Source organism: Diadema setosum, chromosome 12 (genome assembly GCF_964275005.1).
Source record: "Diadema setosum chromosome 12, eeDiaSeto1, whole genome shotgun sequence".
Taxonomy (NCBI): domain Eukaryota; kingdom Metazoa; phylum Echinodermata; class Echinoidea; order Diadematoida; family Diadematidae; genus Diadema; species Diadema setosum.
In genome coordinates this window covers 6,835,194-6,854,372 of record NC_092696.1, presented here as the reverse complement: position 1 = coordinate 6,854,372, position 19,179 = coordinate 6,835,194, and the positions used below count along the sequence as shown (strand labels likewise).

The window sequence follows — 19,179 nt, the reverse complement described above, 5'->3', positions numbered from 1 at the left end:
ACATAGGTTTAACATTAAATATTACACAATATGTATTTCATCTTTATTGCTGAATAATACACTTCGAAACATGAAATCCGGAAACCGCACACCCTTGCATTTTATGAAAAATGTTATCATGTGGGATTGTCATAGTCCATTGTAATGGCATAATTATGATCGAATCCACCTCATCGGTTAAGTATCAGATTAATGAGCCTTCGAGGCGAAAGTGAGCCGTCGTGTCACAGGGAAAATGGGTATCCCATAAGTCCAAGATGAATCCGTTTACTCGAAACTCTGCACCTGAAAAGAAGGAAATAATTTGACTACCAGTTGATTTGACTACCATTAAGTTTAATTTAGTTTTGAAGGTACATGACGTTCCTGAACCATTACTAAAAATTAGGTGCAAACTATTCTGTAATACCAAAGTAAGTTGATATACTATCATGTGGTCGAATAAGAATGCTCGCTTCAGGCTTGAGAACCCTCAACTCGTTGGCTCGTGCATGGCTCTCCTGTCTTGTCCTTACTTTTTGTTGGGTCGCATTTACAATGTCATTAACTCTTGAAATATCAAATATAATATGTGTTGAGAACTTAATAATGACAAAACAGAGAGAGTAAATCTGCCCTTCAATAAAAACACGAAAATGTACGTAAATTACAGTTTGTACAACTTGCGACATCAGTCACTTCCACTTAAACGATTATATTTCGTTCATAGTTTCTAAAATTTGTTCCTTGACCGCGTTTGTTTGACTGTAAATCGTCGAAAAAAAAAATTGCACAGATGAAATCTATAGTATGACGTAAAATTTAAGCACCCGAAACCAAACTCCCCATACTTCAAGCTATGATATGAAGACGCATATTAAACAAAACATGTGGAAGATCCTCAGCACGTCTTAAAGGTAAACTGGTATAAACACTTTTTGCGCAATATTCTACTTTGGTGAAGTGCAAGTTAAAGGGTGTTGGTGCTTTCTTGTGGCACTGTAGTGTGATCATCTTTTAAATACCTCGTCTGGGGGGAAGAATGTTCTTCTTCTGTTGACGTAAGCGACGCAGACGATTACGGACAGGAAGAACACGACCACAAGAAGAGCGTAAGTTGTCGACGGTCGTTGCAGAGCTCCTTGACGCTGAAATTCTGCTATTATTTCCACCGCTTTTACGAGTTTATGTAAGACAATGAGACAAAATGCTCACTAGCCTGAAAGACACTATTGTATTAGACATGATTTCGAAACATGCTAGGTTGATATAGGTATCAGGTTTTCAATCGCAGGCAAATCGTGCGGAGATCTTTGACTTGATTAACGTAGGAATAATAAAAGTAATAATAAGTAAAAATAGCCTGTGAAGGAGACCCTTGTGTTTGATTCATTCAGTGTTTTAGTGTTCCCTGGTGTACTTTTATTATTTAAACAACAGAAATTATACATTTTGATAACAAAGAAAATGCTTAAGATGAAGAAAAATAAGATGATGACTTCATCAAACCGTGGTCAAAACAGAGAAATTGAATGTTCGTTTTCGGTCACATTTATTGTCCCTACTTAGTGATTTTTTCTTTAAAATTGTTACTTCAATTATGACACGTAATGACGTCTCATGACTTTTTCAACACTTCCGTTCTTCAGAGATTAAGTGTGCATCGGTCTGGAACGAGCTTGAATGTTATATTCTCGTGGAAACAGAACAGAGTAAACCGAATAGAGGGTATTTCTAATCTCTGGATTTTTAAAAACATACCATACCTTCTGCATGCAAATTTCCGAAAATTTGGTGAGAACACTTAGGTATTTAAAAAAACACTATTTGGAAACCTCCTGTAAATTTTGAACTCGCTGAAGAGGGTCGTTATTTGTTGAGTTAAATCGAGCTTTAAGATTCAAATATTTTTTTTTCTGTACTAAGAAAAAATTACAAATCTAAACTAATAGTCTCGTTTTACAAACATGTGTGATGAACTTATACAGTTGTGGTGTGTTGTTATTTGCCATAGATAACAAAGTAAAAGAAGCTAGTGAATTCCTCCTTTGTAACAGCTTTAACATGTATATCTTGTGTTCGAAGTATAAATTTCATATTACAACCAAAGGAGGATTACATATGTAGAATATGCAGCTGTGCCTCGTACACAGAATGCGTTACGGTGAGCATTTGGTGCATTATTTGAATTTTGACGGCTGACAACCTACAAATATCACAGAAATGTTATAGCTTTACAAAAGTCTTGTTATTCTGGTGGGATATATCATTCTGTGCTATTTGGGAAGGAATACAAAAGGGATGGCCCATCTTTAAAGGGAAGCAGTCCTGAGATTTTCACTGTACTGATAATTAAGAAGAGTAAAAAATATAACCTTTCACCAATTTATACGCGTGGACATCAAAAATTGTCTCCGTACGCGATTTTAAAAAAATAATTCCTGCAAGCGATCGTGTAATAGCCTGCCAAAAGGTGCAACGTCATTGATGCCCTACTCTCAAGTTGACAGCTGTGCCTCAGAAAACCAATTTAAGAGTTCAAAATGATCATATCTGATTTTTTCATAAAATGTGACAATATGTGGTTTTATTATTTCAAACAAAATATTTCAAGCTTATCTATATATACAATTAATATGAAAATAAATAGTAAACATATATTTATAAATAACTAGGGATGCGAGCAGAACACCGCTGGAAAGAGTTGTGCATCGATGACGTATGACTCTCCGCCAAGACTTGTTCATTTGCAGAGTCACACTTTTTTAACCGAAATGTACGAGCTTATTTGATGATTTGAAAGTTTGTTTTTGACGAAAGTAGTTCATTGGAGGTACCAACAACAACATATATATTTTTTTTTATTTCGTGAGGACTGCGTCTCTTTAAGGGCTGTCACCAATCAAACGTCCTTTCATTGAAAAGGCTTCAGACAGTGTCAGTGTGTGTATGTGTGTCTTTGTTGTAACATCTGTTTCTGAATGTCTGAATATAGCATATGTATCAAGACCGTATGTTGGGTTTAGGAAAAGTACTGAACGTATTGAAAATAGTGGTAAAGTCCTTCTTTTTTATACTAGTGTATTTATATGTATTAAATTGTGTTTTACCAGCTTTCCAGTTGTTGTGGTCTCTTTTTTAATACCATAAAGCACCGTTTTCAAGATAGATGTTGACAAAACGGTAAATATTCAATTGATTATAATGATTATAACAATCTGCATTTATATAGAACACGATAATCATTTTCATAAAGAGGTTTAGGAACTGTAAGTATATTTTCGTATTTTACATCAGAAAATTGGTATGTTTAAAAAACATCATTTTTCAAGAATTTTACAAATTCTATGTTATGCCACAGCTTACCTAACGGGCAGAAGGTCTTGGTTGCAGTGGTGGAGCCAAAATCGTTCCATCCCGTACAGGAGACTTCGGTGCCCCCGTCGGCCCGAGGAGTGAAGGCAGTCGAGGGCGAGCGGGAGGATGAGAGAGTGACGTTATCGGCTGTGATGAGGAAGGTATGGATACCTGGTGTCGGCTGGTACTCCTCGTCGATATGACAGACCACCGTGTAGATTTTCCCGTTGTTCTCTCCCACGCGCTCGTTGAACTGAACATCGATAATGTCATCTATTATTCAATATTACGGAAAGGATGAAGGGAACCACGTAATTCGAAGGTGAGACTATAATAAAACACTTATCACACAATTGGAAAGACATTTCAAGACAAAGGTACGAGATATATGTTTTTAAGGAATTGAAATACACTATAATTTTTCACAGGTCATTAATGTGTTTAGTATTACGTGCTTAGACTAGAATATCGTGTCATGTTTCAGATCGAAACTTAACTATGATTGTAGTAGAATAATATTCATGGAACATTCTTAGCCTAAAACTTTTTTTCTAAACAACCAATCAATTATAAATCTTCTCTAAGACGTATACTGTTTGTTTATGTTAAGTGCTGTCTGGGGCAACTTATTTGTATAGGGTCCCATATTTCTTTCTCTCTCTCTTCTTTTTTTTTCTTTAAAACAACAAAAACAACCAATCAAACAGACAAACAGCCTATCTCAAAAGTAGAATATTTGGACCTCTAAAACAGTATAAATCCGTTGAACGCGTTGTGCCACGTCTGTTCCTTCCCTCACACATGATGTTGATACATTTGTTGGGACGAGATTCCACAATCGCAGACGAGACACTCGACGATGAAATCGTCTCGCCGTCAATGGAGATCTCGTATGAGTCGATTGGAGGTGTAGGTTGGTCACGTGGCTCGATGTGACACGTGATTACAAGGTTAACCTCGTTCGCGACTATCTGCTCTTCAATCTGCAGAGTTATAATATCTTCCCCGGGGGGATCTTGATTTGGTATCAGGAAGAAATTCAAATGATAAATAATTGTGTACTTTCATTTTGTTAGTGTTGTAACTTAAAGGCATATGTTACCATTTGCAGATGAAACAAAAACCCAGCATTAGTGCTTTAAAATAGTTCTAAAATGTGAGTTAGGGATAGAAACAACCACTGTAAAAATTTGAATCTGTATTATCAATGTTTAGTATTGTTAAATACACAAAATGTGAACAATAGTTATAATAAGAATACTTTCAGACTAAACCGTCTACAGTTATGGTTTATTGAGAAAAATACTGATATCTCCTCATATTTTAGGCTTTATTGCGAAAATTGTATATGGTAGGACGTTTTGTGATACAACAGATCTACACATATGCATAAAAGGTGATATCTTCAAAAATTTCAAAATCACTTCTCCCAAAGGTAAACTGGACCTTTAACGTTATGAACATGGGGAATTACATCCGAGAACATATGAAGGGTTTGTTTGCAAAAACCGATAAGTCCATATTTGCCAAATGGAGATATTTGCGATTAAAGGTCAAGAAAAATAAAGAGAATAATAAGAAATTTTGTGCTTCTTTTGACCATAACTTCAAAAATGTACCTTTATATGTAATGACCAATATATCATTTAAAAGGTATTATTTTGTACTTTATCACAGAGACCGTACTTCAAAATCTTCAAAAATGGACTTATCGGTTTTTGCAAACAAACTCTTCATATGTAGTATACTACAGTATATAAAGAGCTTGCAACCAAAAGGCGCTAAATCCATTGAAAAATGATGGATTTAGCGCCTTTTGGAAGCAAGCTCTTCATATGTTTCTATATATATATATATATATATATATATGCATATATTATATATATATATATATATATATATATATATATAAATGAAGAATTTGTTCGCAAAAACCGATTAGTCCATTTTTGAAGATTTTGAAGTACGGCCTATGGCATAAAGTACAAAATAATACCTTTTAAATGATATATTGGTCACTACGTATAAAGCTATATTTTTGAAGTTATGGTCAAAAGAAGCAAAATTTATCTTATTATTCTTTATATTTTTCTTGACCTTTAATCGCAAATAATGTCTCCATTTGACAAATATGGACTTATCGGTTTTTGCAAACAAACTCTTCATATATACGACTGCAGTATAATTCTATGTCATACATGTATTACTTATAAGGGAATAAAAGGAATAATCAACGCATCTTACTCTTAAGAAAGGCTGTCGTATCGGGGAATCCATACGAGCGTCTTGATACTCTGTAGTTGGTTTCGTTTCGGTCAAAAATATCTTATTCTAAATCAAGCATAATGGTTTGTTAACTATAACTGACTCTCGTCCTTAGGTGTAGGTATAACAAATTTAATAACAATCATTAATATGAAATATTCTCACTTAATACAATGTGAAATGATGTTGATTAGCTATAAATGTGGTTCATCTATGTTCTTGATGTTTATTTAGTTTCCTTCTGCAGCTAATCTCGTCATTTCTAACACCCCAGTAAATAACAAAAGACTTTATCAATTAAAGTTACCTGTTAGACAAAATTCATTCACTGTAGATGTCGAACCGAGTTCATTCATTCCAATACACGTGACGTCCGTGCAGCCTGGAGGGCTTGACGACACTGTGAACAATGACGAGCTCGAGTTTGACACCGTCATACTTCCAACTTTGATCTCGTACCTCTCGAGAGCAGGGTGTGGTTGGTCGATGTCGTTCACGTGACAGGAAATAGTGAAAATACCTTGACCACTGTCATCCAAGCTTTCAACGAACTCGATGCTAATGATATGATCACGTGGGGGATCTGCCAACGAGTCACAGAAAGCATTTGAAAGAAGCCATAAAAAGTTCAACCATTGAAGAAAAGATATCATGACGTCATATCAGAAATAACACCCTGCAGAACAAAACTGAACAGATGTATGGTGAATATTCTGAGTTGTCATGTTTGAACGGGAAAAAAAAATCATTTTGTTTATCATATCCCTTTCTTCACACATGCATTCCTTTCTGAATGCCTTGGTTTTCTTGCACGAAAGAATGTGTCATTCCATGCATATTATGCATCACTTGACGCATTAATGTATAAGAGCTAGAGCTAATATGCCTGATGAAAGTGCACACAGTTCATTCAAGCACACATCAAAATCTATTAATGTTCATATATACTCACATAATGCAATATGAATAGGTATAATACATTATGTGATATGACATACCGTGTAACTATCAGAATTAAAAAATATATGGATAAAGTCTTACGTTTTGGACAGTAGGTTTCAACAGATGATGCCGACCCGATGTCATTTTCGCCAATACACGTGATATTCGTGCACCTATCCGGTCGAGGAGATAGGGTGAACGAGTTGGAGGTCGACAATGTTTGACTATCTCTCTTGATGACGTAACTGTTGATAGGCGGGAATGGTCGAGTATGAGAGGCTATCTCGCAGTATATAGTTAAATCAACGTGACCACCAACCTCCCTAAGATCCCCCGACTCTTGGAACTCAACCTGTATAGCATCATTTGGCGGAGGTGCTGTACAGGGAAACATAAAACATCGGAACACGATTTTTCAACATTAAGAAACCTTCAACTACACTTAACAACAGAGCTGAAAAGGTATTGTAAGTTTGAAGTCAAAGAATCCTCCTCAAGACTTGTTTTAGTAGTTTAGTCGCATTGATTTTAATCATGGTATAATGCGCAATGGACTGTTTTCAAGACCTATCAGTATAATTGTATTCAAGCTTCAGAAGAAGCTTTACTGATTGTACAATACCTCGTGGGCAATAGATTGATGTACTCGATGTCGATCCCAAGGCATTCGTTCCTTCACACGACAGTTCGATGCACCAACGAGGCCGTGGAGAAAGGCGAGTAGTAGGAGAAGATGATTGGGAGAGTGTGACGCCATCAGCTTTGATGACGTATGAATTGATAGCGGGCTGTGGCTGGTTCTGAGGGATCACGTGACATTCAATTTCCAAGGAAGACCCCTGACCACGTGTCTTAATACTAATCACACCATCGGCAGGGCCATCTGTGTGTTGGTAACAATAGGATTGTCATCAATTTCTGTCAACATTTTTAATACGTCAACTCAGAGAATAAATATTTTGTTGTTTGTCCCATATTTGAAATTCATGTAAGCATGCACATTCGTGTACAGACTTCGCGAACGACGCTGGCCTGACCTCTTTTCGTAGGACTCAATATGTGATTGCAAATTGTGTCAGCGTCGAAGCAACATTTCTAGCTACCATGTTTTTATGTTATATGCATCAATTTTGGTATGCATACTAATAATGTTGGGCATATTTAACATGTGGAAAGAAATCCTGCTCGATATTGTTTTGAAGTAGAGCAGCTTTAATTTGGAATAGTATTTACAAGATCTCAATCCTTTCTCTAAAAAAAAAAAAAAAAAATGGGAGCAGCTACATTTTATGTCAATAAAATTATTAGATCTATGGAACTATTGATACACTCTACCTAAAGAAAAGTAAGCTCTGCAAGCAAAATGCTACAAACGAATGATCTATGAAAACATTTCGTTTCTTGCATATGTGAAAAATATATATAAATATATGTTGCGGGAGGCAATGATAAGGATGTTCTATTAGTCTGTAATAAAAATGACTTGCCTCTCGAATAGTGAGGTAATATACGCTGATGTATATCCTCGTAGTGCCGTCAGGTTCGCGATTGCTTGTTTAACATAAGGCGGATGAATACAGTCTGAATAGCGCTTTCTTTCTGTAACTGTGTTCCCACATGGTAATCTCTATAGCAATCTTTTTATATATATTATATATATCATAAATCTTGGTTTCTCGACTCAGCTTGATCTAAATGATACCGTTTTTGGCACTTTATGATAAAACAAAAACTATAGAATTTTATGTTTCTATCACCTACGCTGAACTTTTTTTTTTTTTATGGATGAGTTTGCCCATGTGCGTCCTTACAGTACACAAAACACACACACACACACACACACACATACAAATACACTTTTTGCGTCAAGAAAAACACGCTTAATCTCTCAACAGTTTTCACACCCACCCACATCACACACACACACACACACACACACACACACACACAGATTATATATACAGTCAAACCTGTCTATAGCGGCCATCCAAGGAAAACGAAAAGAGTGGCCGTTATAGGCAGGTGGCCGCTATAGACAGGTTATCCAACTTCTTGTGCATTGCCTAAAATTATTTAATGTACATGTATCATCGTTGTATGGTATATGTATGTGTATAACGTGTGTACACGTGTGTTTATGCATTTGACAATGCCGGTGTTTATCACCGGTTGCACAGTAGCATATAATGTACAGTCGTGCTAGTGCATTATTATAACGGAATGAGAGATGGATGCAGCGGTGGTGATCACTGAATGTTGCCCATGATTTAGTGGCACGGCTACAAAGCAGAAAAACACGCTGAATATCGGCTTAACTTCTGTGGCCGCTATAGACAGGTTAAGGTCTACCGCGGAAAACACATTTTGTGGCCGCTGGCTGCGTTAGACAGGTGGCCGCTATACACAGGGTCTTCAACATGTCTTTTCTCTCGGGGGATTTTCCAGTGGCCGCTATAGACAGGTGGCCGCTAAGACAGGTTTGACTGTATGTATATATATATATATATATATATATATATATATATATATATATATATATATATACAGTATGTGACCGTGCACCTCAAAACGAACATAAAGTTGCACACACTGATTTTGCGCGAGGACTGAAAATAAGTGAAACGGGTCAACGTAGCCGAACTTGACTTTTTCATATTTTCTGAAAGAGCGGGTCTTCTTTTACATTATGCTAAAATTTGATAGCATAAAACGGGCAGGAAATTGTGTTTTTTAGCAGTTTATCTCGAACATTTTTGGTAGAATAGTGTGATTAGGTTTTTTTTAGAATCCCTTTTTCATTTCTGAAAAACCTTGTCCACACTCTTCACTTTCAACTCTAATAACTTTTGAAAGGATAGTGCTATTGCTTTGAAAGTTGGCATCAATTATGGACAAAATGTCTTAATGAGGCATGCTTAATTTCAGTTTAATCTAATAATTCCTTCATTGTTGTTACTCTGGTGGTTTACTTCCTGTTTTTTGTCCCATTCATCGCACAGCCAGCACGGTTTGGTAAAGATTAAGCGCTTGAATTAGACACTACTTCAGAGCCTCTTTCCTCAGTTCACACTTTTCCTGAGTTTGTGGTTTTTTTTTTTTCCAATATTTAGATAGGTTAGGACAGTCCATTTGATTTGAGTTATACATCATTTTAAAGCTTAAAGTCTGCTCTTTCAGAATATGGTCTTAACTTAAAATTCATGTCTGGCGACTTTTGGTTTGTTTTGAGATGCAGGGTCACATATATACATTATATATATTATATATATGCATAATTATAAGCACAAAGTACAGTTGAAATTGGCCTACAGTCGCATTATAAGAAATAATTGCATTTATAGTAAGGAAAATGATTAAACTTGTTGGGTTAACTGATTTTTCGGTGATTAGATGAGCCGCTCATAAACGTGAATACACTCAAAAAAATCAAATAGAAAAGTGGCTAGATGACGGAAGAGTTGAAAAGCGCAAAACTGTAGAGTCCATTTTGAAAATCAGTGCATTAGTAAAAACTGGTATTATTAGGGACCACCTCGCGAAAAAAAAAATGCATTGATAATGATGGATCACTTATCTCACATTTTGTCAACTATTTGTAATAGTTTGTAAAAAGTTCGGTGTCTTTTTTTTTTTAAGTTTTCAACCGAACTAGGATTTCGTATTTGCAATGTTACAATGAAAGTTCCTACGAAAGTGTAGGGAAATTCATCTGCATCTCCCTTAGCTTATAGCATGGTGAGATATGAGATGCATCTGATGATGGCCCTTGCGGAGAATACTGCTTGAGGTCTGGGCAGTAGGCCTACCCCTGAAGATCCAATGTAAATACCGGTTTATACCATACAACAGCATTAAAATAAAAAAAGAAAATCCATGTTATCTTTCTGCAATTGACAAAGAATACAATTATATGTCTTTTTTCTATACTAATCACTTGATTTCTCCGACAAAAAAGTGAAATAACCAACGTTACTAACCGATAACTTTACGTGTATGATTTTTTTTTTCGCTTTTTTATAATATTGTTGGTGAAACTATACCTTATTTACTTTTTATGTGCCACGTTCGCACGTCCAACTCAGTGGACGGCGTGCCAACTTTGCATATTCTGCTCAACAAACAAAGCCGCTTAAACCGATCGCTATTAAAATCGCTAATTCCGCGGCACAATGAAAGCGTTTCTCGCACTTTTGTTCCTGTCACATACGGCTTACATTCTATGTGGTGATTGACTATCAAGCGGTGTTCCCTACTAGATTTTCGTGTACATTCTTAGTTTCTGTCAGTGTTGTATGTGCAAAAGTCATGCCTTTACAGTAATGTAGCAACTGGTCATTCAAAAGAAAAAATGAAAATAGATTTGTCATACAATTTGTATCGAGGCAAAGTTTGGCATTCCTCTTTCGTTACAGCTTTGCTCCCTATTGTGTCCATCTTATCAGAAATTTGTAGAAGTTATACAAACTGGAAAAACCGAATTCTTTCTCGAAGCATAACCACCTTCGTGTCCAAGAATAACATGACACACAGGGGGTTTCCACCATGGCACATACAGAGTTAAATGAGAAATGCACTAATTGTGCATCATGAAGGCTCAAATAAGATTTTATTTATTTATTTATTTATTTGTCAGTTGTGAATCTTTACAGGTTTTATCACATCTATTTTAACACAAACACACACTTGCACATACATACACACACACAATTAAGATAAGCAAATGGCGATGGTATTGGATACATACGTCTAACGTTGAGCGTAGCTGATTGTTGAGAACCGGAAATGATGCACTGCAGCGTCTTCCCGTGATGATCAGCGGAAGGAGTGAAGGTCAACACACTTTCGATGTTGTAGTACGTCTTGTAGTGATAGCAGCGATACGAGCAGTGAGAGGGATTAGAGTAAAAACAACCCACATACGTGTAGATAAGTAGTCCTCTGAAACTCTACTTCATCCGGCTCTCCGTGCCAATAGTGCTCATGAATATTTCGTGTCAGAGTTGTCACCTGCGGTTTCCAAATGAAAAATACATATAAAACCATATTTCTTACATAAATTGTCAATAGGATATGCACAAAAATATGATCTATGGCTGGAAAAAAGCGTAATGAGGAAATGATTTCTTGCCAGAGTGCAACACCACAATTTTTTTTTTTCATATCAGACGGCATAGTTCGCTCATTCTTTCTGCAGTTTTACTGACAAAGATTAGTGTCTGTGATAACAGTAATAAGGAATTCCATTCCGATGTTTTACTGTTTGTTTGTTTTTTTACCAATACCGTCACTTCGTCAATGGGTAGTAGGAATAGCCACATACTATACATGGCCTGTGATCAATATTGTATTTCTGACAATGATACAAAATCGCCATAAAAACTATAAGTGTGTGGAGCCGTTACTCAAGACATTCAGTACGATAGCTTTTATAAGCGTAATAGGGCAGAAAAATGCAGAGCGTTCTCGGAAAATAAATTGCTTTCTCTATATTACATGTGTTGTTTCTTTGCTTCTAAATCAGTTTATAATGTATGTCAATTTGTCTGAATTCACTTGCCTCAGCCTGCAAGTTGAATAATAATAATTACAATTTTCGCCAGCTACACTAGTAGAGGCACCGACGAAGAGCTAAATGTTTCTGCCACTGGAACGGGCCAACCAGTGTAAGGGGTATGTCATGTATGTCGCTCGGTGTGTTGTTCGGTTTAATCTCACGATCTTGCTGGACTAAACAAAGCAATTGTAAATTCTGCGCAAGGTAAATTTACCTAAATGATTTAGATTGAATAACAAAGCGATGGTTCGAATAGATGTAAAGTCCTCATTACTCAAACCAGAAAATAAATGGTTTATACCTTCATATATTGCGAATTTTTGGTATCACTTCTGTGGTACTGTTTATGTCACATCTCCAATTTCACAACAAACCTGACCTTATCCCAAGGTTGATAATTTCTTATATTTACACCACACGAATTCCTGAAACCAATTCAAGACTTCAATACTCCAAATAACAAACAATCCAATATTCTTCTTTGTTGGTTTCAGGCTATCCAATGAAGACACTTCAACCTGTATTAATCAAGTAGCCAGATGGGAAGAAACATTAAAGCTATTTTGCGAGATATATCTATCCGTACTGGTTTAGAAGCCAATGCTCGGGTGATTTTGAACTCAGATAATGTTATTCATTCTGCCTATATTACGAAAAGCAGATTCTAGTTTCCTCTTGCCGAAAATCTGTAAGTTTAAAGGCCATGCTATACAGCTAGAACTTAGAATGGTCCAAGTCGGGTAGGTTGTCGTCTTCCAATACTCCCAAAGCATTCCAAGTAAAATCTGAATGGAAAAAATGACCTTTTTTACCGTTATATCAGGAGAAGTAATACAATATCTATATTCAAGACATTCTACCAATCATGTTCTTCATTTGACTACCATCAAGCATCCATGTGTATTCAATTTTCGAGCAATTAAAGAGTTTTTTTCACGTTTCGTCATGTTGTACTACCAAACGTTACTTCCGTCGGTGTAGAAACATTAATGGAATAATTTGTATTTTAAAATGACGTGATTCAAAACTTTGCTTTGAGCGCCATCCGTACTAAGTGCATCTTAGAGGAATGGTGATGATATGATTCCAAGTACGACGACTGTATATCAAAATAATTGTCATTTCCGTTTGCAGTAGTATGGCAGAAATATCAGGCCGTAATGAGATAAATCAAAGCTTATTTTCTGCAAATGGAGTGTCTGTCGCAGCTAAAGATGCATCATAGTTAAACTTAACTGTATCCTTTAAATCGTTTAGGTAATTGCCTTGTATCTGTTTTCGTTGATTTCTTTACTCCGTCCCTTCTAGCTGCATATCATAGAGAAGTCGATTCAACTCTTGCATTTTCTGCCTGAGAAGTTTCTTAACAATTTTACCAACATGACCAGAAAAAACAGCATGCTCTTCCCTAAAAAATTATCCATATACGTTCAAACCTGATGACTGGTTTCACAAGACATAGGAGGCTGTGTTTTGCGTACATTGAAAACGATATCATTCCCAGGGAATGAAATACGGGGAGTTTTCTGTGGCGCATGTGCTTTACGACACAAAGGTCACTTCCGTCTTCATTGTCGTTCATGAGAATTCCTCGTTCAATAAGTCTTTTGATATTGGTTGTTTGTTTAGAGGTGTGTAATAGGGCATATCCACTCTCTTTGCTCTCTGTTTTGTCATTGCCCATTCATGAACTTGTTTGGTATCTTTATCAATATTCTAATTGTTACACTTAAAGCATAACCAGAAATCTATTCGATTAGTTAATTTACAGACAGAATTATCTTTTACCAAGTTCACCAATATACCAAACTTTTCATGTGTAGTCACTGTTTAGTGCATTGTTAATTTTATCATCAAGCCCCGGTGCTGTCTCGGCACCGTATGGTTCCTGAGATTAAAAAATGAGATTCAATCAAAATATGTCAAAGTGTTAACAATCCTTCCAGTTGTAAGACAGATTGACTGGGCAGAAATCAACCATAGTAGGCATGTTTTTATACAGAAAATTACCTGGTTACGTGTCCCTCACAGCAAATGAGCTATTCCTATACCGGCAAATAAGTATTCACTTGTTCTAATTTTCATACTGAGATTGCATTTCGGAACGGTATTCTATTTTTTCCGGTCAGCCTAAATGACCGGTAGCGTAGGAGCGGTATGTATCTGTAGGTGGAGCCGATTGAACATTTCCTTGGTATCCCCATTCTTTGTCTCGTCGAGCCTGATTGCTATTTCTGACCACGCCCTCTGTGATCTGGACGCCGTCCAAGAACCAGCTCGCTGTCTGTGACTCGAGCACTCCACTCTCGGTACACCGCGCAGTGACTTGGCGGTTCGCAGTCAGGGAACTTGGTACGGTAAAAGTCATGGCGACTGTAGGGTAAAAGCCAAACAAAGTGATATAAACAATGTCAGGGGGTCGTAGGTTTATTCATTTTACGTTTAAAATCAGACCATCACGGAAAATTTGTAGAAATGAGCTGAAATAATACGATTTGTCATGATACATCAACTAACAAATCATTTAGTAATTTATTGAGATTTGCATGGAGGCAAGCACATGGATCAACAGTTAATCGTCCTTTCTTATTGTGTCATATGGTCATGCGTAATGTGTCTCTTTTGAATTGATATTCGAAGCATTCTTTATGAGACATTGATTAATACACAACGCACGTTATGATAAAAGAAACTTGAGAGGAAGGCTATCTTACCACAGGAATGCACCAAGAACAGCAACATCCAACACGTGACCATAATCACAGCCATGTCGACCTCCCAAGTACCCACATCTGCAAGAACATTGAATACCTACGTGACAAATTAGATATATATTGTGTATGATTATATTGATGAAAATATGAAAATATAACCTACGTAAGAAGAGTATGATTTTAAAAAAATTTCTATTGTTATGTTCTTGCAAGTCATAGGAGTGTGTATTTTCAGGCAATGTTCATCTAGTCCGTACTTTGCACACAAAGTATTCTTACCAAGAAAGAGATGATATCAGTCAGAACATGTGCATTCGGTGCCGACCTCCTGCGAATCTCTGATCATTTATATCGGGATTGGTCTCAATACGGATACGGAAGCAGCGGGACGGTGCACAGCCTAGAACAGAAATATCACTCCGCCTAATATAATAACCGCCAAGAATTATGTGTCGGCTGTGGAAACTTATAGGTCCTTCATGGCCGTGATAAGAGAATGGTTCAAAGCAAAACAAGACTACCATTATGAAATAAAATAACAAGAAAATCTTGGCAATCAAGGAATGTGCACTAATTTGTCTTTCATTACATCTATCTATTGTATCAAATTTGAATCTCTGAATTTTTGAAAAAGGCGTTTTGTAAATTACATTTCCCTGTCCCTAAGAGGGAATTCCGTAGAGTTTGGTAAAGGCAGCGTGTCGCTATTGAGATGGCCGGTCTGCGAACTTCTCCTCTTTCTTCTTCTTCTTCTTCTTCTTCTTCTTCTTCTCCTTTTCTTTTTCATCATCATCATCATCTTCTTCTTCTTCTTCTTCTTCTTCTTCTTCTGGTTAAGGGGGGGGGGAGGCAGAAGTGTGCCTCCCTCAATTAGTTGAAGATTCTGGCGGGCTGAACTTTGCTTCGAAACTGCCTTGTAACAGCTGCTGCACCAGTCAAAGAAAGTCGCGTTTTCCTGTTTCGATGGAATGGATCTTTATCAGGTCACACCGTTCGCAAAACTTATGGTATATGTTACAAAAATAATGATAATAAAGATAAATAGCAGAACCCCAAAGAAAATATAAGCTTCAAGAAGAAGACATAATTATAAATGTATCACTCTTGTCTTAAAAAATAGATCTCATTATTTGTTCTCTTCCTTCCTCCTATCTCAGCTCTGACAATTCTTACAAAACATGTTATAATCCTTACTTATTGCTTCAGAAATCTTTAATGAATATGGCTTTAGGGAGGGTCATTCCACATCTCATATTTTGTGATTGATTTTATTGTATTTATAATGATTATTGTAACTAGCGACTCTGATTGTGAAGAACTAATGCTTTTTTGGGGGCGCACTCAGGGATTAAACATTACGCACGTTTTTTGTACTACCATGACTTTGCCGTAGATGTTGAATAATGGGAAAAAGAATGAATAACCCAAAATCCATTACTTCTAAGTGTGATTTCTTCACAAATAGAGTATCTTAAAATTTGATATCAACACGAATTCTATTTTGGTCGATTAGAAACGAATAATACGTGGACATATCTCTACAGATGTGATTTTGCAGCTAATTTTCACAAGTTCATTTTTGTAATGTTTGAGAGAAAAGTGCCCAACTTGAATCGTACGTGTAGGCCCTATAACTATACGAAGAATCTTTAATAACGAGAAGTCTCGTATATTACGAGAAGTGCAAGCGGTTTGGGGAAATCAGGTGATAAGATATGTAAATAGTTACTAAGTAGAAATACAGGGTAGTGTTTCAATGATAACACTCGGAGAAGATAAACACATGGAAATCACATGACAGGATGTGAGTCAAGACTCAACACTTTGTTGCAAAACCGATAACATGTAGACCGTTAAAGATTTCATACCTCCGATTTGAAATATGAATAAAGTAATTTCGAAAATATGTATGCGTATTAAAGTCCAGAGTTTCTTGACGATGATCAAATGCAATCGAAGAATATATTTGAGTATAATAAATTGACGTGTATACATTATCGTTAAATAGTTCATTTTTAGAAATGTTTCCGTCAGCTCATACGCCCTCATTATTAGAGTAATAAATAAAAGTGCAGACCTAGGGAAGAGTTACTGAAGGTGCACCCGATACGTCCGACGGAATACATATCCCATATCATCAGGGCTCCTCTCTCTCTCTCTCTCTCTCTCTCTCTCTCTACATGGATTTAGTGAGAAATAGATTCATATTATCACAGGCAGGCCTACTCTCAGCCTGTCTTTCTCTTTCACTTTATCATTGTGACATGGTATCTACACAAACCATGAACATACGGTCCTTCTAATACATACTGTATCGATAATAAACACACGTATTAACAATCATTGTATTTTTCATTAATCAAATAAAACACTAATGTCTCCATCGTATCGGGCTGCCTTTCCCTGAACTGAGTCTCAAAACGATTCCTCGCCCACAAGACAAGCTGGCTTTTACTCTTTATTATCATTATCACCTGTCTTCGGTTGTGCAACAAAGAACTGCTGCGTAGACACCTGTGTTTGAGATGTATTTCAGCTCTTAAGTATCGGTGCTAGGCGCTGGACAGTTCGATAACATGTCGTTCCCATCATTGGAAATGTCTTATTATATATCGATTCTTGTGTTATTTTGTACGTTCATCGCGCTAAGGTGAATTGTTACATTATTTTCCCCTAGTTTTCTGGTCCATAACATGTGACCGCCTAGCTCGAAACCCACAGGTAGATTCCTCTTATTTCACATGTTTAATCGTCTTAAATGCTGTATTTTGTATCCATGCATATTTTTTGTTATGTTTATTGTTTAGTTGTTGAAATGTGGAATATGGAACAATAAGAAATTAAAAACAAACGAATAAACACATTTCTTTTTTTTTCCAGATATGTGTTGCATTGGTCCCATACAACCATAGAAATTTGAACAAAGCAAAATGTCCTAGCTACCTCCCCCTTGCATGCCCTATATGCACTGATAAGTGGTTAAGTGGACAAAAATATATCCTGGGTGGTATGATTTCATTTGTTTGGAAAGCAAGCTTACGAGTTAGGCGAGAACTATACTTCCTCATTAGTGTTATTGTGACACTCCACTGCCGGAAGACACGACATTAGACACCGGTCACTTACGTCTTAAAATCAATATGAATATGACACAAACGGCAAATCACATCTTGCTTCAGTTACGTTGTAATGAGAGATTTTATGATCATATTGTTCACAGTGTATGTGGTGTTCGTGGTAAGCTAGGGTATTAATGCGCGATATTTCTGACAACAATTTGGAAAGATCATTGTAGCAAAACAGCAGTGGGATCACTGTAGAACACAACAGAAAGGCCAAACGCACATGGGCAATTCCGCGGTTAGTAACGTTACATTTGAACAAATTTAGATGTTTGTTTTTACCACTAAATTACCATTTGTTCATTTCAAGTCAAAATTATGTCAAAAACATGTTCATCCTTCCCATGTTTATGATACAGAAAAGAATGAACACAATCCAAGAAATATTAGAAAAGCTATAGCAACTTAAAGGGCTGGTTAGTAACGTTACGAAAAAAGGACATGACAAAAAAATCAATGTCTTGTAACAAAAAGTGTGCAAAAATTCAAGTTACTTCAAACAAAGTGTTGCATTAATTTCAATTATTGCATCATGACAAATGTTCATTCAAATTTTTTAGCAGTTCGACCGATAATTTTTTAGCTAGACCCCCAAAAGCATGGTTAGTAACGTTACGGTTAGTAACGTTACATTTGTCCGGAGTAATTCCGCAGGTCATTTCACCCTTTTGTAATTGACAAAATGTCACATGACTTCTGGAGTATTTAAATGTATTCATCTTTTACCCTTTAGCAAAACTTTGAGGAAAAAATTTCAAAGGAACCCACTGTAATTTGCATTTAAGTGAATTTCAGCGTCCCCAGTCCCACATGTACATTTTAAATGATGGTTTTAGATCTCGCAAAATCAATAAATACGAAAAATAAAATCTACTGAATTTGAAAGACCCTAATGATTGGTGAACATCCATGGCATTAGTTGATACCTAGATCAAAGGGTAAGATAAAGAGGCACATTTCTTTTATCCATGTCATGTCCACCTAACTGCGGAATTGCCCACATACATACATACACACACACACACACACACACACACACACACACACACACAAATGACCAAACACTTATGTTGTTAAGAAACACACAATTCCAGAACCCCTTTCAACTGCTTGTCACAAACAAGCGCGTCTTTATGTTGGGAAATTTTAACATTTCACTACCGTACAAATAATTTGTCGAGATATACTGTTCATCATTTCAATACGTCCATTTCATTTCAATATAGAGACTGTGTTATGTGGGCTC

The 19,179-nt window shown here is 36.4% G+C and overlaps 1 protein-coding gene across 1 annotated transcript; it reads right to left on the bottom strand.

Annotated features, from left to right (window-relative positions):
• Nucleotides 1–989: 989 nt before the first annotated feature.
• On the bottom strand, nt 990–14,465 carry LOC140236323 (uncharacterized). The gene is made up of 6 exons (XM_072316277.1): nt 14,237–14,465; nt 6,643–6,921; nt 5,909–6,184; nt 4,079–4,351; nt 3,346–3,609; nt 990–1,153 (listed from the first exon to the last, which is right to left on the bottom strand). The coding sequence occupies exons 1-6, from the start codon at nt 14,463–14,465 to the stop codon at nt 990–992; spliced, it is 1,485 nt and encodes a 494-aa protein (XP_072172378.1).
• Between the last annotated feature and the right edge of the window lie 4,714 nt (nt 14,466–19,179).